General features: G+C 43.5%; 2 protein-coding genes and 1 long non-coding RNA gene across 13 annotated transcripts in view; 1 reads left to right on the top strand and 2 right to left on the bottom strand.

Annotated features, from left to right (window-relative positions):
- Positions 1 to 7,521: 7,521 nt before the first annotated feature.
- On the bottom strand, positions 7,522 to 22,509 carry NARS1 (asparaginyl-tRNA synthetase 1). Its single transcript, XM_030004337.1, has 15 exons — positions 22,389 to 22,509; positions 21,382 to 21,464; positions 21,103 to 21,168; positions 20,903 to 20,995; positions 20,380 to 20,469; positions 18,998 to 19,076; positions 17,917 to 17,987; positions 17,550 to 17,636; positions 14,305 to 14,526; positions 13,704 to 13,903; positions 13,118 to 13,253; positions 11,946 to 12,059; positions 10,211 to 10,342; positions 9,423 to 9,554; positions 7,522 to 9,014 (listed from the first exon to the last, which is right to left on the bottom strand). The coding sequence occupies exons 1-15, from the start codon at positions 22,429 to 22,431 to the stop codon at positions 8,883 to 8,885; spliced, it is 1,680 nt and encodes a 559-aa protein (XP_029860197.1). The 5' UTR covers positions 22,432 to 22,509; the 3' UTR covers positions 7,522 to 8,882.
- Positions 22,510 to 22,534: 25 nt separating this feature from the next.
- Positions 22,535 to 24,152, top strand: LOC115336787. Its single transcript, XR_003921912.2, has 2 exons — positions 22,535 to 23,006; positions 23,715 to 24,152. It is a non-coding gene; the product is annotated as an uncharacterized LOC115336787 (long non-coding RNA).
- The window catches only part of ATP8B1 (ATPase phospholipid transporting 8B1), a 45,419-nt gene continuing 42,117 nt past the window's right edge, over positions 23,226 to 26,527 (bottom strand). For all 11 annotated transcript variants that reach the window (XM_030004336.2, XM_030004334.2, XM_030004332.2 and 8 more), the window contains 2 exons: positions 25,509 to 25,639; positions 23,226 to 24,641 (listed from right to left, as the gene is read on the bottom strand). In XM_030004336.2, coding sequence (XP_029860196.1) covers positions 24,411 to 24,641; positions 25,509 to 25,639 — 362 coding nt within the window. In that variant the 3' untranslated portion in view covers positions 23,226 to 24,410. The remainder of the gene's footprint in view (positions 24,642 to 25,508; positions 25,640 to 26,527) is intronic.

The raw sequence follows: 26,527 nt of genomic DNA on the forward strand, positions 1-26,527 counted from the left end.
TACAAACTCGGGAAGGCTCGCTGGCCCTTCACGTGAGTGTACGGAGCCGGGCAGCGAAGCGACCCTTGGCTGTGCCAGGAACTCTTACCCAGCCGAGACAGGGAGATATGCTCTGCGGTCTCAAGGACTCCTGCTGCCCGGCGGAGGGAGGCGGGGGACGGGAGTAGAGATAGCCACTTCTCATAACAACCTGCAGCCAGTTCTCTCTCCTCACGACCTGGAGACCTTGTTATTACAGTCCTCCCTGACAGGCTGGGAGCAGCCCCTATCTGTGTTTGGAGTTCTTCTCGGTCTCGGAGTTTCCCTTATCTGCATGTGAAATGGTACCAGCGCAGCTGGCATCCCAGCAATTTGTTGATGGCAAAAGTCAATCAACTCCCAAACCTACAAGCAGCGGTACTACGGGAGGCCCTTGGAGCTCTCCTGGACCGCAGCGGGCTGGGACCAGCATCCCCCCCCCGAGCGGGACGCCTCTCGGAGCTCCCAAACTCTCCTGTTTGTTTGCCAAAATCGGAGGTCTGTCGCCAAAAGCCGACACGGCCGGGGCTGTTTCTCTCCACTCCTTGAGGCTCGACCCTTCGCCCGTTGAGAGAAACACTGAAGCATTTGATGTGAACCTTTTCACTGACCTCGAGGGGAATTTTTAACAGGCATACCTCTTTTTCTCTCTCTTTTACTCTCTTATATGTCTCTCTCTTAGTGTCTTTATGCACATGCATGTACTAACCTGAATAATCTATAGTAAGTAAGTTACAGCAAGTATATTATAAGATACAAGTTAATACTTTCAAATTTATACTTAAATTACTGTTGTGATTTTTATTCAACCATGAATGGATTTTAGGCTGCTACTATACTCATAATCCCTTTAGATATAAACCGTTGCCCAAGTCTGGGACTAGGAGTCGATCCAGCCGCACCTAGACTCCAACAGGAGTTTAGAAAGCACGGGGGTCTGCTCTGAACCTTGTGACTCAACGGGAGGGTCTCCCTTACCCTTTCCCACTGTCCTGGTTTCAGCTGGGATAGATCTAATTGTCTTCCTAGTAGCTGGTACAGTGCTGTGTTTTGGGTTCAGTATGAGAAGAATGTTGATAACACACTGATGTTTTCAGTTGTTGCTAAGTCATGTTTAGACTAAGTCAAGGATTTTTCAGCTTCTCATGCCCAGCCAGCGAGAAGGCTGGAGGGGCGCAACAAGTTGGGGGGGGACACAGCCAGGACAGTGACCCAAATTGGCCAAAGGGGTATTCCATACCATATGGCATCATGCCCAGTATATAAACTGGGGGCAGTGGGGTTGGGGGGATCGCTGCTTGGGAATGAAATGGGCATTGGTTGGCAGGTGGTGAGCAATCGCATTGTGCAGCACTTGTATATTCCAATCCTTTTATTATTATTAATATTATTATTATTGTCCTTTTATTATTGTTATTATTATGATTATTAATTTCTTCCTTTCTATTAAACTGTTCTTATCTCAACCCGTGAGTTTTAGGGGTTTTTCCCCCCTGATTCTCTCCCCCATCCCACTGGGTGGGAAGGAGTCAGTGAGCAGCTGCGTGGTGCTTAGTTGCTGGCTGGGGTTAAACCACGACACCCACATTCCCTTTTACCCTATTACATTTCAGTCCTTATATACATAAGTTTAGTTTGATTCTGACTTAATTTTCCTGTGTGCATTTCATCCGTGTACTAAGTAATAGAGTGAACCTTGCCATCAAATTCTGTGAAGTCACACTTTTATATAAATGTCTATTAAATAATTTTTCTATTGCTAATATAATTGGAGGTGATTCTTTAAGTGATCCGTACCTCCCTCCCTCTCATTCCCCCCCCCCCGCGCCATGACACCAACCCCTTATTTTGCCTCTAGTAGTTCTCTGCTCCTCCAACGCCTGTCCCCATGGCCCGTCACCCTCGTTAGTCCCCCTCTGTGGACAGTCCTGAAGCTTTAGGGCTGGAGATTACCCCATCTGGAAAGGGAAGGACACGGCCCTTGTTGGTAGCCCAGGACATGGATGTACAGTTCGAACGCAGCAATCCCACTCTGTAAGACCGCATCAACACCCAGATGCTGCGCACAGCGTACGACAACGGCCCGAAGTTCATCTGTGCGTGTGACTGGGGGGTGTTTTCACCTGGGGTTTCGCGGGAAGACACGTGTGAGGGCGGTCGGCGTGCCTGGCTAAAGCCAGGGCAGCACATCCCGTGGGGCCACACCAGCTCCGAACCTGCCCTGAGCGCTTGAACCGGTCCTGAGCGCTCGGCGGAGCAGCCGGTGCCGGCAGTGGGCAGCGCTGGCTGTGCCAGCACCCGGCATCGCTTCCTGCTGCGCTGGCACACCCTCAAAGCGACCACAGGAAAATTGTTACCCGAAAAAGCTGATAAAATTACAGCGACAAAACCGGCGCAGGGGAAGCGCAGTCCCTCGCCCTCGGAGGCTGCGGTGACTCCTGCGCGGTGAGCAGGGCTCATGGCCCGAGCCGGGAGCCGGCCTGGCAGAGCTGGGGTTGCGCGCTGGTGCTTCGCCTGTGCTCCCAAGTGAAATGCATGTGTCGGTCTTGGCCCAGCACATCAGGAGAAAAAAAAAAGCCTAAATCATTATTTACTGCGATGGGCATGTTTTTGCTCTGTAGACTGAAATCTTCTCTAAGAGATAGAAGAGGCTTTTCGAAGCTTAAATTCTGCCTCTGCCAGGGCACAGTGGGAAAGCTTTGCAACAGGGCTGCACCTCGCACACAGAGACACGCACCGCACCGTGTTTACGGCGTGCATTATTTATGAGATTTCCTTCGCGTGCTGGGAGGAACAGCATTTCTCGGCTGGAGGCAGATATCCGCAGACCTGGATTTACGACCAGCGGCACCTCTGCATATCGTTACAGTGCAAGCTGTGATTCTCCGTCCTGGTTTGCAGATGCTAGGAATCAAAGGCGGCGGTTTGGTGGGCAGGAGGGGTCTGACAGGGAGGTACTGCTGGCTCTGCTGCTGACTTGCTCCACGCACTCTGGGCCTCTCACTGCTGGCCCCAACGTTATGTTCCTTGCCCCTCTTTTCCACGTTATAAATCTAGACAGCAGCACTGCAGGACCTGCGCCTGAGGAGCAGGACAGCCGGGAAGAGCTCCAGCTCTGGTGGAACAAGGACTAAGGGCAGCACACAGAATGGATTGCTGTGGCACAGCCCCGCACCAGGGCAGGGCCTGATTTCTGCGTCAGGGCTCCTGGCGTGAGTGCAGACCTTGCCTGGCGTCACGGGGGGAATTTTAAAAATGAGAGAGAGATTCAGATCGCTTAAAGAATCACCTGCAATTGTATTACGGATAGAAAAATTATTTAATAGAAATTTGTATAAAAGTGTGACTTCACAGAATTCATTGGCAAGGTTCACTCTATTACTTAGTACATGGATAAAATGCACACAGGAAAATTAAGTCAGAATCAAAACAAACTTATGTATATAGGGACCGAAAACATAATACGGTAAAAGGGAATGTGGGAAAGGGTAAGGGAGACCCTCCCATTGAGTCACAAAGTTCAGAGAAGACCCCCTTGCTTTCTAAACTCCTGTCAGAGTCTAGGTGCGGCTGGATTGACTCCTAGTCCCAGACTCGGGCAACAGTTTATATCTAAAGGGATTATGAGTATAGTAGCAGCCTAAAATTCATTCACAGTTGAATAAAAATCACAACAGTAATTTAAGTATAAATTTGAAAGTAATCACTTATATCTTATAATGTACTTGCTATAACTTAATATCTTATAATATGCTTGCTATAACTTACTAATAACTTATAATGTACTTACTATAACTTACTTATTATAGACTATTCAGGTTAGTACATGCATGTGCATAAAGACACTGAGAGAGACATATAAGAGTAAAAGAGAGAGAAAAAGAGGTATGCCTGTTAAAAATTCCCCTCGAGGTCAGTGAAAAGGTTCACATCAAATGCTTCAGTGTTTCTCTCAACGGGCGAAGGGTCGAGCCTCAAGGAGTGGAGAGAAACAGCCCCGGCCGTGTCGGCTTTTGGCGACAGACCTCCGATTTTGGCAAACAAACAGGAGAGTTTGGGAGCTCCGAGAGGCGTCCCGCTCAGGGGGAGATGCTGGTCCCAGCCCGCTGCAGTCCGGGAGAGCTCAAAGGACCTCCTGTAGTACCGCTGCTTGTAGGTTTGGGAGTTGATTGACTTTTGCCATCAACAAATTGCTGGGATGCCAGCTGCGCTGGAAAATCCCCAGGCTCTCTGGGAAGAACTCAAAACATAGATAGGAGCTGCTCCCAGCCTGTCAGGGGAGGACTGTAATAACAAGGTCTCCAGGTCGTGAGGAGAGAGAACTGGCTGCAGGTTGTTATGAGAAGTGGCTATCTCTACTCCTGTCCCCCGCCTCCCTCCGCCGGGCAGCAGGAGTCCTTGAGACGCACAGCATATCTCCCTGTCTCGGCTGGGTAAGAGTTCCTGGCACAGCCAAGGGTCGCTTCGCTGCCCGGCTCTGTACACTTACGCGAAGGGCCAGCGAGCCTTCCCAAGTTTGTAAATCAGCCTGGAGAGGGGCAAAGAAATGCACCAGCACACCTGGTAACCTCCATTCCCAGTAGAAACACAGTGAAACAAAAACCAGAACAGTTACCCTGCACACGAACATTTGATTTGCATCCCATGTCTTCTCAGCAGCAGTTTCAGTCGCTCCATGGACAGCTTACGGAAGCCAGGAAGGGCCAAAGGCAGACCCCGCTCTCATCGCCCAAGGCCTGGCAGCACCCTGCTCCGCTTCTCACCCCTCCAGCAAGCAGTGGCTGTTTCGGTCCCGGCTGCCCGGTGGGAAAGTGAGCGAAAAGAAGAAACCCCACGTTTATGAGGGATGCTGGGGTCTCTGGGATAGTTAGTGCCACACCACTGGCAAGGAACTTGAAAGTATCCTTGCAAACGGTGATGAGTTTCAACACAGATAAATATAAAATAATGCATGTAAGGAGAGGTAATCTAAACAAAGCCACACAATAGTGATCTCAAAGCTGCCAGTTACAGGGCTGAAAGGGTCTTGGAGCCAGTGCTAGGAGTGTGGTTTAGCAAGTACCAATCCAATTACCAATCCAACTGTGTGGAGATACTTTGAGGGAAAGTGAAGGTGAGGATGAGGAGAAATCCAAGTTCTGATTGCACATTTTCTCCTCTTTTGCAGATTTCTCTACCCTTTCTAATAAAAATAACAGCAAGTATTCTTGTATTCCAAGCAGCTGCAATGCCTTTCTGAGAGCTATTATTAACGATCACAATTTGCAAGGGATGTAAGCTGCACAGGAATTTGTGATGGAGCCTGGAGGAAACTGCTGCTCCCTCTAGTCCCTGAGTCCTAACAGCCGGTGAGACCAACGAGCTGTTTCGCTTCCCCAGTATCTGACCAGTGTTGCCCACATGTACAAAGTACTTGCATTAGTAAGGAGGACTTAAACATCAAACTCGGATGGGAGGGACCTAGGAACACTGCTAGCCCAAAGAACATCTATAACAGCAAATGTGATTAAATCAGCCCTGAATAAGAACGTACAATCACAAAGCTTTACTGCTGGAGAGCTTGAAAACTAGCTTTCTGGAGAGCTGCCAGAAACACCCAGGATCCTCATCAGTTTTAAATCACTGGAGACATAATCAAACTCAGCAAATTTTGTAAGAACACAATAAAAAAAGAAATAGGACACCATGCAAAATTGCAACTGATAGGGCATAGAAATAAAGCCAAGACACATTTATCATTTTTCAATCTCTAAAAAGTAATTTTTTTTCTTAATGATCAAAAACCTGAATTGAGCCTCGATGATAAATCAGGAACTATGCCAATTCTATTTAACATAGCCAAGGTTTGTTTTGAAGCAGCATTTCAACATTACCACGTTCCTGTCGGCTAGGTTTCAGTGGCTGTCTAAGAATTACTCCTTATTACTCCACTGGTAGATTTGCACAGGCTTTTGCTTAATTCAGGGATCTTTCCCACACAGGTGGTTTGCCCTGCACCACCTCTGCTCTATGAGCAGATTATGGAACTGCGCAGCAGTCTCCATTCGACTCGACAGCATCTTTCATCCCAGTCACCTTTTAAGCTCCTTATCTGATCTGCCTCTTCCACGAGCTCCTCAAGTCCTCAGACCTTCCTCGAGTAGCTCCCCTGATACGGAGGCTTTTAACCTTTACAAAGCAGCTCAGCCCTGCTGGTTTTAAGGACAGAAAACCAATTGCCAACAAGTGATGTTTTTCTAGTAGTATCTTTTCCCAACCCTTGTCCTCCCTTCCCATCACTTCAGGCACTCGAAGAAAATTTTTTTATAAAAAGTCTTTATATGCTCATAAATTCCTAAATATTCTGAATTACAGAAGCCTCTTGAGCTCCCCTCCTGCACCTGCCCCCCCCATCCCCCCAAACACCACTAACAACAAAAATCCCACAAAAACAAAATCCCAAGGGGCACGATTACTGTTTGGTAGCACGTTCCAACTTTTGGACTGGGGTGACTTCCCATAGCTCGCTGCAAGTTGTCGCACAATAAAGAAATTGCTAGCATTTTGTTGCAGTCTAACTTGTTAATTTTTCTCCTCTTCCTCTAGCTTATGTACTTAACACATATGCAACAATCCCCCAAACCACAGAAATTTACGGCTGACTATACTTTTGCAGGTATTTAAAAGAATCTTTTAATTTCTACGTTCAGACAAAGAACAACCCATCAAGAACAGAGAAGGGCAAGTATGCGAGAGAGCTGAGGCAAAGAACAACCCATCAAGAACAGAGAAGGGCAAGTGTGAGAGAGAGCTGAGGCACGTTACTGTACACTATTTTCTTCTGTTGTGGCTACAAAAGGACTGGGAAACAGGTGAAAAGGGTGAATTCAAAGACAGGCGGATAAGAAAGAAAACCATCCTTGCAATGCTAATTTCTTAACACTTTCCATTCATCCTCATGCAGCCTCTGCTCACCTCCCCTGCACCCCTCAGGTCACACAGCAATGCCACCGTGGTCCCCAACAAACCCCAGGACATTAAATCCAGATGTTTAAGAGTTCTGGAAGTAACCTTGCTTCTTCCAACTTACCAGTTGGTGAGGCAGATGTTAACTCTGCTTACAAACCTGGCCTCACTTTGGGTAGCCACAGCTCCAAGCAGCCAGAAGTCACAGGCCTGCTCCCCCTGGAGCTGCTGCCTTGGCAACCAATTATTCAGCACCACATTTATTCTCATTTCTTCTCTCTAGGATGTTTCAACTGGGTAGCTGAGGCGGTCTATCCAAATTATAAAAATTCATGCCTTTAAGTTAATTAATGGGGATTTAGTTTAAAAAGAAAAAAGCTAGCTCCATTTTTTTGAGTATGTGTTTACTGCACTTGAAAATTTACTTTTCCTGTGCTTTTGCCCACATAAATACTGCCTATGCCAGGATAGGCCACACTAAGCAAGTAAGCTATAAAGGCTAAGGGAAAGGAAAGGAACAGACATTACAGGTCAAGAACTACTGTCTTGCACACCAACTCAAGTTGCCATAATTTATTGGTTGCTGATTTAGACCAGTTTATATATTTAACATGCAAGATGAAGAAACCAGTCATTTATTACAAAAATATGGGTATCGCACAGCTCAACAATTCTATGAATGGCAAATCCAGATCAAGTCTCAGTGCAGGTAGCAAATGATGCACCTACCAATTTTTTTTTTCTAATAAAAGGAATTACTTTATTTATGACTAAAAAGCATACAGATGACTCAACACATTAAATATTTAATTAATCCTATTTGATAACTTGATTACAGCCAGAGAATCTGCTCAGACACAGTAGCATAAGAAAACATGGAGCCAGCTAGGCAACATGGAACTGCTCTACTATGAAAACATACTTTAGCATGACGTGGGAGAGCACTGCTTGAACTACAACTCACCTAGAGAGCACAGCAATTCAGTCAGCACACAATGCTGAAATCCAATTGTATTTCAAAGGTACCAGTTGCTTTGGGTCTTCAATGAGTCATTTCTGGTTTGAAACAGATGGCAGAATCTTAATTTGGAAGACACCACAAACATCCCAGTGTCCACGAGCTAACAGACACTGCTCTGACAACATGTCCCTTCCTACTGTAATTCCGCATAGGCTGGGTGTGCATGGACCCACTATAGTGCTTCATCCACTGGTATCGGTAAAAAGTAGCAAAGCCACCCTGAGCCTCATAATTTCTAACCAATAAATAATCTGGGGGAAAAAAAAACCAAACCCAAAACAACCCACGTCTCTTGCAGTGGAATTCTGTGCTCAGTACTACATACCTTGCGACTTGAACTCAAACAGAACTTCCATTAAAAACAGTAGGAGCTAAAAAAGTGCAGCGCTTAACATAATTATTCCCATTTTTATACTTTGTTGAGCTCTTTAGATGATGTCTCTTCATACCATTCTCAGAGGTCAGTATTTGGGAATTTAAAGAGCTTGAACTCTTGATTTTTCCAACAAGAAACCACAAGAGAAAACAGATTAAAATTAAAGCAAATTAAAAAAAAAAACCCACAACATCAATGCCCAGCATATTTTAAGTCACAAAAATTAAAAGCAGAAGTGTGTCTTGTTTTTTAAATGGCAGCTTATCAGGATCTTTATTTTACGTTGACTTGAGAGCATAAATACACCTCACAATTTTTCCTCAGGCTTCTTCCAGTTAATTAGTAGCATTTTCCTTTAAAAAGGGGTTTTGTTTATTTTCCTTTTCATGCCCTAAATTAGTATTTGTATTAGCAACAGGTTGCAGTAAGTCTTGTTCTCAGAGGGGCTGTAGCACAGCAGAGTGTATTGGTTTTTTCCAAGCATCAGTTGCTCAGTTTTCTAAGGGTTTATCGCAAGGATGGCTAAGGTTTGCAGCGCTGGACAAAGCGTGGATAGAGGCAGACATCTCGGATATGGTGTCTATTCAGAATCCAGGTTAGGAACCGTTCTAATCCCAAACCATATCCACCATGAGGACACGTACCATATTTTCTCTGTGAAATTAAAATCAGAGTAGATATTAAACATTTTTGTGTTATTTATATTATAGTTGCAGTACTACCACCAGAAAAAAAAACACCCAACCCTTCCAAGATTACTTTCTGAATGATGAGGAAAATGGACTATAGTCTTTTCAGGCAAGATATGTGTGCTTAGCTGTCCTGAGTTTCCTGGGGCAGTGTAAGGACTAGAAGAGGAAAAAACGAAGGTGAAAAAGAAAGTCTTAATGATTCTTTTTCAACCACCTCCTTTTCTCCTCCCCTTATGCTAGTTAGAGCTTAGCCATTCAAGTCTGTGAAGGCCAACCTCTCTTTATCTAACAATAAACATTGCAGAAGACTTTACAAAAAAAATCAAAATATCATGTATGACAAGCAGCACATCTAATCTGTTTTACAAACCTGATCAGTATACCAGTAGTACGGTGTGGGATCAATGCCCTCTCTCTTATAGCCTTCGAGTAGCTCCTCACTGTCCCAGATACGCATAGAGCCTCCAACAATTTCACCAACATTAGGCATCAACACATCAACCTACAACATACAGCATAAGACCAAATTATTACAATTAAGCTGCCTGCATGAGGGGAAGGAAAAACAGCCCAAACTTAAAAGCATATTTCCAGAACACATTCTGCCATGTAATTTTAATGCTCCATGACAGACCCAATTTATAGATGGAATAAACTAACTGACTAGGTTCTCTAACTTAATCTCTAATACTCTTGGTTGCACTGAACTGTAAAAAAAAAAAAAAAAAAACAAAAAAAAAACAAAAAAAAAAAACAAAAAAAAACAAAACCACAAACCAAACCAAACCAACCACCACCACCACCACACCACAAACCCAGCCGCATTCCTAACAACCACCACTCTTCCCAGCTGCCAGACAGCTAGTGTTTAGAGAATACAGTCTCCAAGAAGCAACAGAAGTATTGTCATTAGACTAGCACTTACCTGAGGTCAGTGAAGAGCATGCTCACTATGATCTACTGACATTTTATTAGCACTTCAGAGTTGCTTCGTTTATTTCTATAGGATCAACAAGCCATGCCAAGAGACACCCAAAACAAAACCTGGTAAGAATTCTCCAAGATCCTCCTGTGGTACTTATTCATTTTAGGCTCACTCACAGGGACATTCCCCACACTATTTAGAAGCCTGCAACACTACATAAAATACCAACTTACAGATTCAGTAAGGCGGGAATCATCATGACAGCGTTGCATATAGAAAGACTTTATCTCTGCAGGAAATCGGCACAACAAGATCGGTTCGTTAATGGTGTCTGTCATCAGTCTCTCAGGAGCTTCAGGAATATCCTAATGTTAAAGACGGCTTTATTAATATTTAAAACCAAAACCACTCAAGTTATTGGAGTCCCACATGTATCAGGCATGAAACAAAGACAGTTTCAGACCACACGTATCCACACATTCATCCTAATATACCTGAATTTTTAAAACCAGCTTCTCTTAGAAGAAACTATATTTATATATAAAAGCATATATATCAGGGGGGAATCTGTTCAATTACAATTCAAGTCTTCCCAATGTTTCAGACAGAAAACTGAGGAAAACCTAAGCTGTAATGTAGACTTTCCAAAGAACCAGTTAACACTGAAGAGCCCAATCTCCTTCCTCCCCAATACATTTTGCAGAAACCTTAAGACCAAGAAGTTTAAGGGTTTCCTTGTTATGTATATGGACTATTTCTTTAAAAACCTCAACTGATCAGTTACATAGATTAGGTTATTTGGTTTTTATTGAACTTTTCTGACTGAAATTTGATAAACTGTGAAACACCTAGCAGAAGTTTCATTTTGATCAATCCAGCAGTTTTACTGTTTAAACCTGAGAAGTGAAGGATGACACCAGTTACACCACTGTTACACTGACCAACAGGGAACATCAGTGATGATGTAATCATAACTTGTTAAAGGAACAGACTTCGTTTAGTCAAAACACTCTAGGCTATCCCTAAAAGGTTTAATTTGAACTTTTATTCAGCCAATGGTATCACACTTCCCTTAGATTCTCAGTTAAAGTCAGAAGATTAGATTTTTCTTTAATAGGAGAAAACAGCCACACCTGTTACTTGTTTTAATCCAAGAGCACACTGCATTCCAGCACTGACTGCTGTGGAAGCAGGGCAGAAGGAGCCAACTATAGCATGCGCAGCAAGGAAAGCACAAAGAACATAAGCCTTGCACAAGGGCAGCTCACACAGCAAATGTCAGCCTGCAATGGGGAGAGGAGGCAGGAATCCTTATTTCCCTCTGGAACCTTAAGTTCAGTGCAACTTCAAGGCCTTTCTTTCCCTTCATCTCTATCATCTTTGATACAGATAGGAAAAACAGTAACAGCAAAAAACCCAACACATCTGATTTTGAGCTGCCAAGGTTCCCTCGGAATATGCTGTGTAGACTTTGAAGTTAAACAATTATATGATCTCCTCCTAAAAATCTCACTTCTCTTAAATTCTTTGATGACTATGGCTACACTGTCAAGTCCTCTTGAGCTCCTTCAAATAATTTTTTCTTACATGTTGGAGGAGAGGAAGACAGGGAACAGATGGATAGATGACAACACAGATTTTGATTCCAATGTTCAAAGACATTATGTGAAAACCCAACCCACACTTGCGTTCCCCATTATTACATTATTACACCTCCCAGTACAGTCCAGACAAAAACCAAGGCCTCACTGAAGTTTATAGCAGAACTCCCTTTAACTTAAATGCAACTAGAATTTCACTTCTCATCAATATAATCTGAAACAAAACACGACAGATTCACACAGCAATAGTAAGCCCAATAGCATCATGGTCCAAACACACTGTTTTTCAAGAGACTTAAACACCCTGAGTGCAGGGCAGTGGGATTTTGTTTGTTTTTCATTCCTGAAGAGCCTCAAAAAGACTTACTTCCCCAAACTCATAATAAGTGCCATCTTCCTTCTTCACATCATGTTCTTTTAACCACTCAATGGCTTCAGTATAGTTCATTCGTCGGAAAGGACGTTTAGGGGGCTTGAAGCCCTGCAAGTAAGGGCAGACATAAAGACAGTTGGAAGAGTACCATTTGTAACGAATACTTTTCTAGTTGATCAGCCAGTCCACCTCCAGACTTGAAGCATACACACTACTCTTTCCAGGTCATACATCAACAAATTATTACTTAATAAATAAACAAACAAAATCAAGCGCAGTACTGAAAAGCTATAACCAAACACAACCATCTTCCAAGCCCAGTGAAGCTCACAGAACAGATGCTGAAAAGTTGGCAGGAGAGAGAAGAGAGGAAGTATTTTCAAAGTTGTTTCCTTTTCTGTAGGAATTAATCTCACATGTAGGTGTTTTAAACTGAGCCATTAGCAGAGGTTCCATGGGCAAGGCCACAAAAGAACATTTTTGCTTCCCTATGCACAGAACAGCTTCAGAGCCCAGCTTCAGAGCCCGCCTCTCTGAGGTGGGTTGTGCTTCTGCTATTTCCTACCTCCTGACCCCTGTCTCAGCCCAAATTTATAACTGAACCTCCCAGTGTTTATCAGGAAAACAGGTCAAAATAACAGGGATGACTGAGTTTGTATGTGGTCTAAGAGAAAAGCTAGTGATGGAGATAAAGTTCACAGTCTCTTAAAGCCATCTTCTTTGCAAAGGCAACAGAAGACAAGAGTCTCTAACACATGAAAATAGCTTTAGAGCTCCATGTTCCAGTGTGGAAAGTAGAACACCAGTTGTTTCATTGCTCCCTTGTGCTCAATCTGCAAGTACCAGCCGATCAATATTACGAGCTCTGGGATAGAGGGTTTTATTCCACTGGTACAGTACACATTGCAATAAATCCCAGCACATTGCTGGCTCCTGGAACTTGCTAGCAGGGAACTTCTTCCCCCACAGTCCCCTGCTTCTGGAAAAGTCATTACCAGCCTTGCAGTATTTTCATTCTTGCAATGTTATTTAATATTCTTATTAATATTAGTAAGCAAGCAGAGCTCACTGCCATGCCCTGTCTTCCTCAAATGAACATGCTGATCAGGAAAGGCTAAAGATCATATTTTCTTGGCTATTCATGACTGTTCCACATAGCTGCCTACCGGGTTTAGGTCATAGAGTAAGCCTGATGCAGGTGATTTCAAGACTCTGTCTACTACATCACAAACCAAGCTCTCCAAACGGTCCAACAAATCCTCGAAACTTATAAAAGGACATTCAGCTTCAATGTGAGTGTATCTGAAACACAAAGTCACACCATTACAAAACCACACACAAGCAACAAATCTTTAGCTATGAAAAAAAAATCAACCCCACAACCCAAACCCACACACTTTTGTCCCCTTTTTCCTTTCTCCCACTTCTACACTGTAAAGGAAATAAAGCCACAAAAAAGGGGGCGGGGGGGACGGCAACAATATGAACTGCATTTTCTAAAAAGACAAAGCTTCCTCAAAATGTATCAACTCTGTTTTGCCTCAATCTTCCTTCACTAAATGTCAACATATTATGACCAGCTGGACATTCACCAAGACAAGGCATTACCCTCAAACACACTTTTGCTCAGTCCTTCCGCATTAGCATTATACTGTCTGCTCACTGTACATTATGTCATCCAACTGCCTGCTACTCCCCTGCTTTATAAATTCACTTATAAATAAACAGCAAAGAAGTATACTCTCTCCATACTCTGCCAGGTGTCTGCGGGTCCTGGATTGCTCAGCTCTGTATGACTGAGCAATACAGAAAACATCTCCTAACGCTGGAATACACGTCTCCAGATAGAGCTGGGATGATTGTGTTAAGTATGCCTCTTCACCAAAATAATCCAGTTTGAATAGGGTTGAGCCTCCTTCCACCTGTGTCTGGACTAAAGTTGGTGGTGTGACCTGTTAAAGAACAAGATTGTCATTACTTGAGTGAGGAATTAAGGACAAAGATGACAACACATAAGAGCAGTGATGCAAGGCACGCTTTTCCAGAACACCACCTACAAAGCTTTTGATTGCACACATACAAGTACTTCAGTCTGGTATCTTCCAGCACATTAAAAACAGGTATGCAGGCTGTTTGTGAACCACGTTGTAACACCTAGATGCCTCAGGAGTGTCTACACACCTTTGAGATCTATGTCTATGAAAGTGATCAAATAATAGTTTCCTAAGAAACAGCTTTTCTTTTGCCCCTTTCAGGTCAATTAGGAAGTCTACACAGTTTTTCCAGGAAAAAGAAAGTCTTGAAGTCAGGACATTACAGTAGTCACTTGCTGACAAGGGAAGAACATACTTACTTCATAATATCCATTGGCAAAGAAATGATCCCTGAAGGCCTGTACTACCATGGAGCGCACCTTGAAGATTTTGGACATATTCTCGCCTCGAATCATCATATGCCTGTTGTTAAGTTGCACATCAACCTCCGAATCCTCATTGAGTAGATTGTCAGCCCCTCCTGCTGGGGCCAGACCAATAAGCTCCCAGTAGTCACAGTTCAGCTCGTGGCCTCCTGGAGCCTGCCAATTTGAAGAGAAACAAAAATTTCAGAAGTCCATGTTTTGCCCCTTAGATGTCACCATCCAGCACTGTGGCAGAGATGTTAATCCAGTTTGAACAAAAGATGCTAAAATCCCAATTGCGGTATTTTCAAACTGACTGCTTTGTAACTCAGTTATACCACACTCGGAAGTGCCATTTGTAACCCACCTTGAGTCTGTCAGACTTAACGCGAATGGGATTGAGTACTCCAGTCAGATAAGTAGAAGCATCCAGATGCATTCAGTTTAAGTATATCACAGACAGCTGGGTTTATTCAGCTGGAAGAACAGAAAGCTAAGAAGGGGGGAAACTACTTACTACCTTCAAATATTTAACGGGTGGTTATAGAGAAGATGGAACCAGACTCTTTTTGGATGTGTTCAGCAAAAGGACAAATGTCTCAAGTTGCAGCAAGGGAGATTTCAATTGGCTATAAAGAAAAGAATTCTTCACAGGGTGGTGAAATGCTAGACCGTAGACCAAGCCAGACTGTAGTCTCCATTCTTGGAGACGTTCAGAAACACATTTGGACAAGACCCTTGGCAATCTGACCTCACATTAGATCTTCTTCAAGAAGAGGGTGGACCAGATGACCTTCAGAGGTTCCTCCCAACCAAACCAAACCATTCTGTGGTAACTTACACTGTGTACTAGTTTTGGTTGGGATAGAGTTAATTTTCTTCATAGTAATTTGTATGGTGCTACAACACAACACACTGGCATGAATTACCTTCTTGTATGCCTTAAGAACACTACATGCACACACAGAGCGAAAAGTCCTCTCATCTATTAGAAGAAAATGCAGACCCAAGACTGCAGTATGCCATTCAAGGTATTTTGTTCTTTATACTATTTGAGCCACATTCTCCTACTGGCAGACTTCAAAAAAGTTGAAAAAACTTGCTTAGATCACAACAGAGGAAGAACTAGCTCACTATGGGTACTTTTGAGTTCGTCTGTCGGAGACATCTGAGCAATCTTTCTGCACTAGGGAGCATCTCACCACAATGTGAAAACAGCAAGTTTCATGCTGGCTAATCTCCCCTGTCCTATTTGCTGCCATACGGCAAGCAGAGGACCCCGCACCAGGGCTCAGCCCTGTCCAGCTGCCCAGGCTACAGAACAGACCTCTTCATTTCTGGTCTCACCAGCTCCCCCGTGTGGGTCACAGAAAGCTTCCGTCCCCTAAAAACGTATTTTTTTCATTCACAGTGTTTTCAGGGTATAAATGCAGATTTTCAAAGTCTAATCAAGAGATTTTTACAAATCTGGTGGTTTTGTCCACTAAAAGCATTTCATCGTTGTGATGAGACATGAAAACATGAAGTGTTTTCAATGTCCGAAACATTATAAGCAGTAACATGCTATGAGTTACTTATGATTACCAAATTGCATAAAGTTGTTTAAAAAAAAGTGAACCCTGTTTGGCTGCATTTATTTTTAGAAGTCCCAGTAGTGTAAGCTACGAAGGAAAGGAAATCTTGCTAACTTCTGATTGGCAAACACCACAGGGAGTGGACTCACATTTAACTGAGCTTGGCTCTCTAACCTTAGGTCAATCTCTTGGGGATAGGACCTGAGTAGCAGGGACAACCAGAACAATTAAGTCTATCCAAATTTCATTTGAAAAACGTGCCAGTAATGGCCAACAGTACATGGCTTACAAGAAAACTGAATTATCTACAAAGTACCACAAAAGGTTAACACTTTGACCTTATTTTACACACTACAGGCAGCCACAGCGAGGGACTACTTAGCTCAAATACTGTCTAGTACATCTTGGAAACAGTTTGAAGCAATATAACACTCCAAAATATGATCCCCCCCCCCCCCCCCCCCCCCCCCCCGGACATGTTTCTTCTCTCTGTTATCTTACTAGAGTTAGTACACTTACTCAAGAGACCAGACAGGAGGATATAGATTGCCAATCCACACAAAAGAACAACTCTTATTGCAAGAGTTGATGACAATTTTGAATATAAATCTAAAGGAAGAGGTAAGCTTACAGACTAGCAAGATTAAACATACATCTGTCCTCTAAATCTCGACATTACTGCTTTGCTTTCTCCTTCAGAAAAAAAAAGTACATTACTATAAGCAGCTATCAGGAGCTCATATCTTAAAAAGGACTACTTACAATTCGAATAGAACAAATGGTGGCCTGAGCTTGCTTGGTTTCTGCATCACAAGTTTTGCAACACACCTCCTAATAACCAAGACTAAAGTCTTACAATAATTTTCAGTAAATATCCTGATATAGGCCTGCATATCCTGATGAGTGCACTGAGCTGCTGTCACAGATAATGGTTCCTAAAAGCTTCTCTCCTGCCTTCAGTCTGAATCCTTTTCATGGGCCATCGTTCATGCATACCTGCTTAAAACAGCTTTAGCCCTAACTCCAGATTCAAATAATTTTCCAAACAGTAACAGTGTGTAGATCTAGACCGGAATGAGAGAGGCACAAGGCATAAGCATCATCATATTCTGAGACCTAAAATCACACCTGCCCAGTCATTAATCTGAGACCACCATTATAAATAAAATTTTACAAAACAAGTTATAGTAAACTGCCTAGTTCATACACCTGCCAAGTGCTGGAGGACAAATACAGCACAGTGAAGAGCCTACAAACCCATCTCAGTAAAAGACGACAGCAAATCCCAAATTCTTAACCTCACAAAATAAAAACTGAATAAACCTCTTGTTAGGGAAAATAAAGCTATGTCATTTATTTAGCATAATTTTCCACCATTATATTCTAGGTAATATCTATGGGACCTATCAGTAGAGTATTGCTTCAGGCAAAAGCAGAACAGTCACATAGTTCACCTGTCACACACTGAACTGTGGCTGACAGCAGCAGCTTTGGGAGATTTGTTGTTCTCTTTAAACCAAAGTCCCACCAAAATCGTCTAATAATTATTTCCACCTCTGCTTCTCCTTCCATCTGGAAAACGACAAACTGTTGAAGAGGAGAACCCAAATACACTAACTCCCATACCTGCTTGCCTTCAGGAACAAGGTTCAGCGTACCATACACTGCAACACTGCTCTCCGTAGAGAGAATTAGCCCGTTGTAACACTGACACTACAAAGAGAAAAAGAGACAAAGGCACAGTTAAGGTTATTTTTTTATTTTTAGTTTTCCTACAACATCTATTGGAGTTACAGACAAGATTAACTCACAGTCACTTCTAAACAGTTCTTACATTGACAAAAAAACTGTAGTGGTAGGAGACACAATTTAACAGTAATACAACTTAATCAGTAGGTTTAGGAGAACTTCCAATCGTCTATATAAAAGAAAAAACACATGAGGTATGAACACTTATTTAATGACAGAACAGAATGAAATCACCACAGCTTACCAGTTCATCTGAAAGGACACACTGAAGAAAACCTGTGCCATCTCTCAAAACAACGAACATCAAATTTTTTCCTAGTTAAAAAGAGAAGAAAAAAAGTCAGAGCACCTCAGCTTTATTCACCAATCCATTCGAACAGACCCACTCCCAAGACATATTAATCACTGATGTGCAGATTATTACAGAAGGACTGTGATCCCATTCTTCCATTTTAACAAAGATGCTCCAGGTAAGCACTGAAGTATTAGCAGTTATAGAAGCCTGTCACAGAGCTGTATTTCGTATAACAAGTTAAAATAAGTTTCAGTAGACATCAAGAGCAAAGCCTGCTCCAACCTCAAGAGGGTTGGGATTGCACCGCCATGCCATGACCTCAGATGTCCCTCTGGTCCTGAGGGACTACAAGTCTGTTTGCAGAAATGCTGTATGCACAGGCCCAAGGCACACCTAACATGGATAAAGTGATGTCACCCTGGTCACCCACCTCTCCACAGAAGCATATAATTACAAAAATAATATGCTAGAAACAGTTGTTGATATCCAGATCCACAACCGCTTCATCAAGTCCTTCAGTGATAACTTGAACAAATACCTATGGAGTCAGAACCACCTCTGCCGTCCACTTCCATGCCCCAACCAAAGCCACCTTGCTAATCAGAATACCAATCATTTTGATAGCAAGTACTACTTACTAAACTTATCTTAAAAGACATTATGCTACTACATATAACTTTAAAGTTCTAATTTGCTGATTTCACTATGAGCAGATGCTAGTTAGCTCCTCAATTTGCAGGATTAGTTTAAAACACAAAACAAGTCTTTTGAAGAGATTCTGCAGGAGTGACCTCCAAACTGAAAATCCCGTAAGATTTAAACTAAGAAATGTCTATATACTCATTCATCACGCAGAATTTTCAGTGTTGTAGTGACCACTGTGATAAACCAAAGAAGACATCTAACTGATGGTTGAAAATTTAAGAATAGGTGCTGTCTGATTCATTGTAAGTGTCCGAATTTTGAAGGCTACTGCATTTGTTCCATCTCTCTGCACAGGTTCAATAACTTCTAAATGCTTGTGGTTTACCTTGCCTCCGTAATCTGTGAATCCAGCCAAAAATCTTCACTCTCTGGCCTCTGTAAGCCTCCAGAGCATCAATCTTTACCTGTAAAGCAGGGAATAAAAGCAATCAAGTAGAGAAATGATTCACCATTCAGATGGTGTTTTCCACATAATTACTTAGAATACAAATGTATATGATGCCTCCCTCCCAAAATGGCTCCTCCCAGCAGCACTTTGAAGTGAAGTTCCATCCAGGGCACAAGCACAGCTGTCAATATGAAACAGCTGTTTAGTAAAGAAAGAGTATTTTAGCCAGGACAGGTAGTACATTGGGACAGCGTTTCCGACTTTATATTGAGTCCTTTCTATTCAGCAGGCTTACTTTACCATGCAGAAACTAAGGACTGTAATAGTTTTTAAGGAAGCTGACTTTGCATTTGACCAAAAGGAGAAGTGAAAACACGTAATAGCTCACACTTTAAGACTAGAGGACTCGGGTACTACTGGAAATCCAAGGCACATTAAATCACCAAAAGACTTGGAAAGGATGCCGCAGACACATTTTCTGGTGCTCTGAATGCACTCTGGATTAATTTCTAAAGACATTCAGTGGATGAGTTCAGTTAGCAGTCAAAGAAGCAGAGGACCTCGATCTGACATAGGCACACCTAGACACGTAGCTGAGGTACTGACACTGCTATAGTCAGAACAATTAACCCAGCAGTCACCTTCAAAATGGATCACGCCTCAGGCAATTAAGGACTGCTACAGTGCACCAGTCTAGAAGAGACTGTGATTTCAGCACAGCTGTGCCCAGCTGACCCTTTCTCAAAGAGCAGCCAGGGGAGTGCAGGGCTCCAATCAAAACCATCTTCTACACATATATGTAGAAACCTCTTCTACACAGGGTCTATCCAAAAACCCATCACAGAGCAGCACACATAATACCTGCTTACGAAGCTAAGGACTGCACCAAATCACCAAATCCAGCAGAACTCTACAAACAGCTAAATAAGAACTGCATTCCATGTCTCAATAACTTAAATTACATCCTCTAACCAGCATATTTCTTCACTCTCCACCACTACAATAATCAAGGCAAATCAAAGCAAAACTAATTATTTTTTTCCAACAGAAATATGCTCTCTATCAGTAGAGAAACAGACACAGAGAAGCCTGATATGTGAGCTAAGAAGGATCAGGCACCCATCAAGTGTATGAGAAAGACCAAAGTCTATATACTAGAGGACACCGATAATCAAAAAAACAAAGTTACATTTATGGACAGTAACGAGACAGTGGCCTTCAACAGCTGCCAGAGCCACAAAGCAGAGACAGACTCAATCTTTGTGCAGACAAGACGCTGTAATACAGGCCATGTATCAAGCACACTGGATCTTACTCACACATTTTGGCTCTGGAAGACTAGGATCATTCTTGATAACAACCTTCTTAGCTTCCTCCAGGTTCTTCTCTCTTCTCAAGAGATCTTCTGCCTGGTTTAAAAAAAAAAAATTAAACAGCTGTAACCAGGCTTTGTAAGATTCCCACTCTTTACAATTACTGGGGACTATAATGTACACTTACAAAAACAGATGTCATAAAAAGCCTTGATGTTACCCTGCTGGGGCCTAAACTAGCCCTAATTCAACACCAGGATGAGAAACAATGCACATATGCATTTCACATTTTTTCTGGAAAGTCTAAAGGCAATAGATTGCAATTATTCAAAACTCACCCAGCTTCAACCATTTGCTTGTCCTAATCTAAGCAAAGGCAAGTTGCAAACAACATTGTGTAAAACAATGACAGACATGAAGAACAAACTGAAGCTTTTTCAAAGGGGCGGGAACGACAACAATGCTGTTCAATGTTTTTGGAAAAGAAAGGTGGCATGCTTCCTCCAACTTGCCATCATCTGCAACCTACCTCCTTCTTCTCCTTAGCTTCATTCTTCATTTGTTCCCTGTGCCACAGTTTTTTGACATTTTTCATCTGTGACTTTGAAATAATGGCCCACCTCTGAATCAATCCAAGGAGAGAGCAGAAGACAAAAGATTACATTTGTGTCCCTTCACACAAAGGGGCATTAAAATAATTTCTACTAGGAAGCTCTAATGCTACAGCACCTCATTTTCTTTTTGCGAATCCACATAAATAGTAGGAAACGGTTCCTTTCCTGCTGTCATCAAAGCCTAAAAAGGGGGAGAAAATAACAGAATCAATGGCACTGCAAGTGAACTAAAGTCATGCTTAAAGAGACTGAGCAGACATCCTACTTCTGATCCTTCTGGTCAGAGTTGCAAAAACAGGTATAAAATTTGAATTTAGAAATACAAGGCCAATCCCTTGACCTAACGCGCGGTTCACACTCTTCAAAATGAACAGCAGGTGTTTACCACAGTTACCTTTAAAACAGTCTTGAACGGTTTCTTTTGTGTCCCATCACCAGTGGAATCATTGCCCTCTCGTTCAGAAACATACAGCTCTTCTGCAATATGTGACAAATACAGGCAATTAGTCAAAAGAAAAAAACTATCAGCTATGGAAACAGTCAGAAGAAACTGGACACGTGCAAGGATATAAAACCTTCATGGTTATCAGCAGTGATAAACCTTCAAAAACAACAGTTGGTCAGACAGGCTAAGAATGATTTCATATTTTCCATTCTAAAAATCAACCCGTGCAGTAAACGTGTTTTGTTAAAGCCTTAAGGACTCCCAAAGTACTGAACTCTTGAATGTCACTGGCCACACATCAGGAGCCAAGAAGGAAGCAGCCCTTCACAGAAACAACTTTTTCTAGGCAAGCAGGGAGGCAGTAAGTTGAGAAAAGTCAGAAAGCTGAGGTCTCACAGCCAAGGAACGACTAATTAAAAGCACGGCAAACACCTCCTCCTTCCGCCAGCGCCTGGAGCAAAGCCAGTGCCCCAGGGCAGGACCCCCGTGCCCCGCAGCCCCCCCCAGCACCGCCGCCGCTCCCTGCCCCGGGGCTCCCGATCCCCCGACCGGCTGCTCAAACGCGAGCCTCTCCGCTCGGCTTCAGCTGCCAGGCGCGGAGCGGGTGCGGCCTGCGGCCGACCGCAAGGCCACCGCCAAACCCCCCTGCCCTCCCCTCACCGGCGCTCCCTCACAGCCGCCTGCATCGAGCCGTCCCCCGAGTCTCGCTATGGCTCCCGCGCCTCCAGCCCTCCCCTCCTTCCCAGGGCTTCTTTCCTTCCCGGCCTCGGGACGAGCACCCTCCCCGCCGGCCAGAGCAGCCGGCACCAGCAGCCGGCACCGGCAGCCGCCCGCCGCTGCCGCCATCTTCTCCCTCTGGCTGAGGGGCGCGGGCCGGGGCCGGCCCAACCGCACCGCGCCCCGCGGGGTCCACGGCCGGGCCCACGGCACCGCAGCGGCCGCCCGCCGGGCCTCACCCAGGACGAGGGCCGCCGTCCTCCCCAGAACCTCCGCCGCCATGGCCGCCGCCCAGCACTGCCGCTGCCGCAGCCGCCCGCCGGAAGCGCCCTCACCGCGCTTCCGCCGCCCTGAGCCAACCCGCCGCCGCCTTGCATCAGCCGCCCCGCCCCTGCCCGCGTCCGCAGGGAGCCCCGGGCTGCGGCCCGAACCTTACCGCGCCCGCGGCGGGAGCGAGCGGCGGCCGAAGTCCTTCTGCGGTAGGGCGGGGGCGAGGAAGGCCGCTGTGAGGAAGAGCGGTTGCACCTGGGAACTTGCAGCCTTCGACGCCGCCTGGTTCGAGACTCGGGGAAGCTTCAGCACGAAGGCGGCGGCGGCGGTCCCGGCGGGGATGGCCTGACGGCTTCTCCCAGCAGCCAGGCGACGCCGGTGAGACCACCGCGGGCACCACGGAGCCAACGCCGCCGTTGCCTGCCCTGGCAGGACCAGCAGGAACATCTCCTCGTGAGGGGAGGGACGCTTTCAACTCCCTTCTCAGCTGCTGCTTAACGCCTTGGTCACCCTTCAGACAATCAGACCTTAGCTAAAGCAGCTTCGCTTTTCGAGACCGGCCGAAGCCAAACAAAGGGTTGTCTTTAGTAAGTCTCGTCAGAAATAAGAGGACTATACCCACCTCAGTTTACGTATTTAGTATTACAGCCCATCTTAGAGTCCAACACGTGGTGGGGTTCAGGTTTTTTCTTTTTTTAAAGACCAACCTCCATCTATCTCAATGAGAGATTAGTTATCTCCGCTTCCACTTATACTCCTCTCCCACTTCTATTCTTACCCATATACTTACTAGACGAGAAGCTGTGAACTTTAGGATATTTATTTGCATTAAATTTTTTGAAATGTACATTCCATTATACAAGAGCTGCGTATCACAATTTTTACTATAAAACCATTTCAGTAATCAACGTTAGTCTGCGACTCAGTAGATAGAAGTGAAACATTCATACATCTCAACTTGAAGAGTGAAAGTATCTGCAAATGTAAAGAGACTCTCATAAAAACACTTTTACGCTCTTAAGAATTGACTCACTAGCAAGTGAAATATGTTCCATCTAAAAGCAACTGTTTTCTAGTTATCCATTATCGAGTGCTGTATCTAAAACTGAAATGAACAAACTTTCGCCACCTCAAAGGGCAGCTTTCCAGAGATTAGATATATCTGTTCATAAATACACTGTATAAATAGATACAAAGATATTCTAGAGTTGGAAAGAGAGACAGGCAGAGAAACAAAAAGCAAGTGAGGAAGAAACCCCCTCTCTTAATTATTGACTCAGATCTCTTTATTCCAGGGGAAATCGAGGAATTGGCTATGAAAGGAATACTGACATATCACTCTTACTAACAAGATGCAAAGAACTATCTATCTCCGTTTGGTGCAGCAAGCTGTAGTCAACATTGAAGAAAGAGAAAGGAACAGAAACCACACCTCTAAGTGTCAGATTTCCTAATAAGGACTGAAGTTTATCACCAGATATATCTTGATCTCAGCTGTACAAGCTCAGCTGAGAATACCTAAGGCCCTCTCAAAAGACTGATCATCTGATTTGCCATTATGACTGTGCAATTTCATGAAATGGTGCACACAGGGTAACTGCTACTTAGCAGTTTGCTTTCAAAGACAAAATATGAAATGTAGCTGCAGTTTTATACCAATGTATTATTAAAATGTGAAAAAAGTTTGCAATTCCACGCATTACTAAAAAAAAAAAAAAAAATTACAATGCTGGGTTTTCATAGCCTAGCACACATATCCTTCACTTTCACATTAAACAGAGATCAGTTGCACAAGGATTAGTAGCTCCGTAGAGAACTCTTGGCCTTTCTATGTTTCCAGTAGTCCAAAACCAGGGAGTTCTGTGATAAAACATAAAAATCTTCATATCCTTATGCCATTTGGTTAAAAAAAATATCCTGAGTTTGTTTAAAAAAAAAAATTTTTTTGTGCAATCCTTGGGATAAGAAGCTTCTCCCCAAAATGCAGTAAATCAGCTTGTTTCACGAGCATCTCTGACTTCTGTCACACCGTTGCCTAGGACTGCATCTAAAGGAGCCCGTTTTTTCCGTAGGCTGCGCCCAGAAGCAATAAGATCAGCATATCCCCGCTGATGGGAGAAAGCATAAGCAGAACGACGGCCAGATATCCCTCTGCGAAAAGCACTCTGCCTTCGCTTCCACTGTTGTTCTTCTGCCATGTATTTCTTACGGTTCTTCTGAATCTTCACACATGCAAAGACAGATTAGTTTACGGATTACAAGGGAAAACAGCTTGTTTGCATTTACTGTCATTTACCCGATACTTTTTTACATCCTTAAACTGCTTAACAGGAGGGTTCTCTTGTTTATATTTGATTTTGTTAGAAACACGAATATATGCAGTAACACATTGCCATTTCAGGAAGACTTACTGTATTATTTTGAACTTCATTATTTTCATTTATCTTTAATGTCTTTCACTGAAGTGGACTGAATATATGTAATGGAAAGCTATTCCTCCGTTCTCATACTGACACTTCTTTAATATCTTTTTAAACACTACCACCGCAATTTTAACTTCTCATACCCATACACTATTTCCCAGCTCAAGGCAGAACAGAAGCAAACAAAAACTGTCCACTATGCTCTGATGCATAACAACAGGCGCTCCAACACAGCCCAAATAAAAACAAAAAGTCAGGCCATCAGTAGCTTCAAAGTGGGTTTCCGTGGTTTTACAAAGTCAAGCGCTCAGCCAAGACAAATGATGAATGAGCCCATGCTGAACTGCATGCTGAGCTTGTACACGTACCTCTGCATCCCACAGAAGCACACAAGGAAGATACTGGGAAAGAACACATCAAAGTGACACTCTGCTTTGGATGGCAGAAGTCACAGCACCAGTTGTTGTCACCCAGCTAGAAGGCAGGCTCTGTCTGGCCTTTTGAAAGCCCTACTGCCACCCTCCCTGGCCACGGCACCTGAGCTCCAGTCTCATGTAGTTCTCCCTAGGGCACAGTCACTTATTTGTCTCTAATACTAGCACCCATACTGACTCCTGTAAGAAAATACAAGCCAAATTAACCAAAATAACCTAAGATTTTACTCACTCTATCACTTTCCGAAGGCCAAATTGTCATTGATAAGAAACGCTGTGCCACTACAGGAAGTAAGCAAATAGCAATTGATAAAATCATGGTCAGCCAGAGGTACGGCTGTCTTAGAGCATTTGGAGCAGTTCCTAGGAATAAAAAGAGCAAAAAATTAGTTTATGACATGATCAAGTAAGCTAGTTATAAAATACAAATAAGATACTAAAAGCCACAGCTTTTTTCCTTAGGACCTAACATTCAGGTATTCTGCTGTGTAACACAACATCAAGCATTTATTCAGAGACTCTACTATAAAGAGAGCATAATAGGAAAGAATTTTATAGAGCCTTTCTACTATAACATATCCATATTAATGTCAAGGCCCTTTTAAGAGTTACCGGAGGCTGCAAGACAAACACTTGGCTGAGATGCATGGCTTTTGTCCTGCTTTAAAACAGACAAAGTAAGAAAAAGTCCTCCCGGTATTGGTATGTATGTGGTCTAGAAAGCAAGTGATATTTAGTAGCCAAACACCCAATCTCATGGAACTTTCTATCAAACTAAGTAGCAGCCATATCTTTATAAACTTCTGAAATGCACAAAGTATTCAGGTAGAAGGAAGTTACAGAAGTATAAAACATTGGTTAAGGTCAAAGAAAAAACATTATATTACAGGCAACTACCTTTTTTCAGTTGGGCTCAGCTTAAAAATGAAAACATAAAAATGAGGGGGTTTGTTATTTGTGGGGGGTGGGGGGTTGGTATTTAGATCCAACGCGACATATGAAAGATTTGTCACTGGGAAAATTAGGAAGCGGAGTTTTCCTCAGAAAAAAATTTCCAACTGGCTGCTACTTACACCTCCCTGGACTTCCAGCAAAATCCCAAGTAGCTGCTAACAGCATTTGGCTCTGTCTTACTTTGGGGTTTTACCTTCCACTGATCAGTTAGAGCAACTTGGCAAATGCACACCCTGCCAGATCGTCACATTCCCTTTACTTTAAGCTGCCCCACCAACTTTAACTTAGTTTTCATTT

This window comes from Aquila chrysaetos, chromosome Z, assembly GCF_900496995.4.
Source record: "Aquila chrysaetos chrysaetos chromosome Z, bAquChr1.4, whole genome shotgun sequence".
NCBI classification, from domain to species: domain Eukaryota; kingdom Metazoa; phylum Chordata; class Aves; order Accipitriformes; family Accipitridae; genus Aquila; species Aquila chrysaetos.

Bases quoted from the DNA above. Each gene is read 5' to 3' on its own strand.
- NARS1 (XM_030004337.1), bottom strand. From the start codon at position 22,431: ATGGCGGCGGAGGTTCTGGGGAGGACGGCGGCCCTCGTCCTGG. The intron at 20,470-20,902 runs GTAGGTTGCAGA...TTTTTAAACCAG, and splicing joins AAGCTAAGGAGAAGAAGGAG to GCAGAAGATCTCTTGAGAAG. The intron at 10,343-11,945 runs GTAAGTCTTTTT...CTTTAACATTAG, and splicing joins CTTATTATGAGTTTGGGGAA to GATATTCCTGAAGCTCCTGA.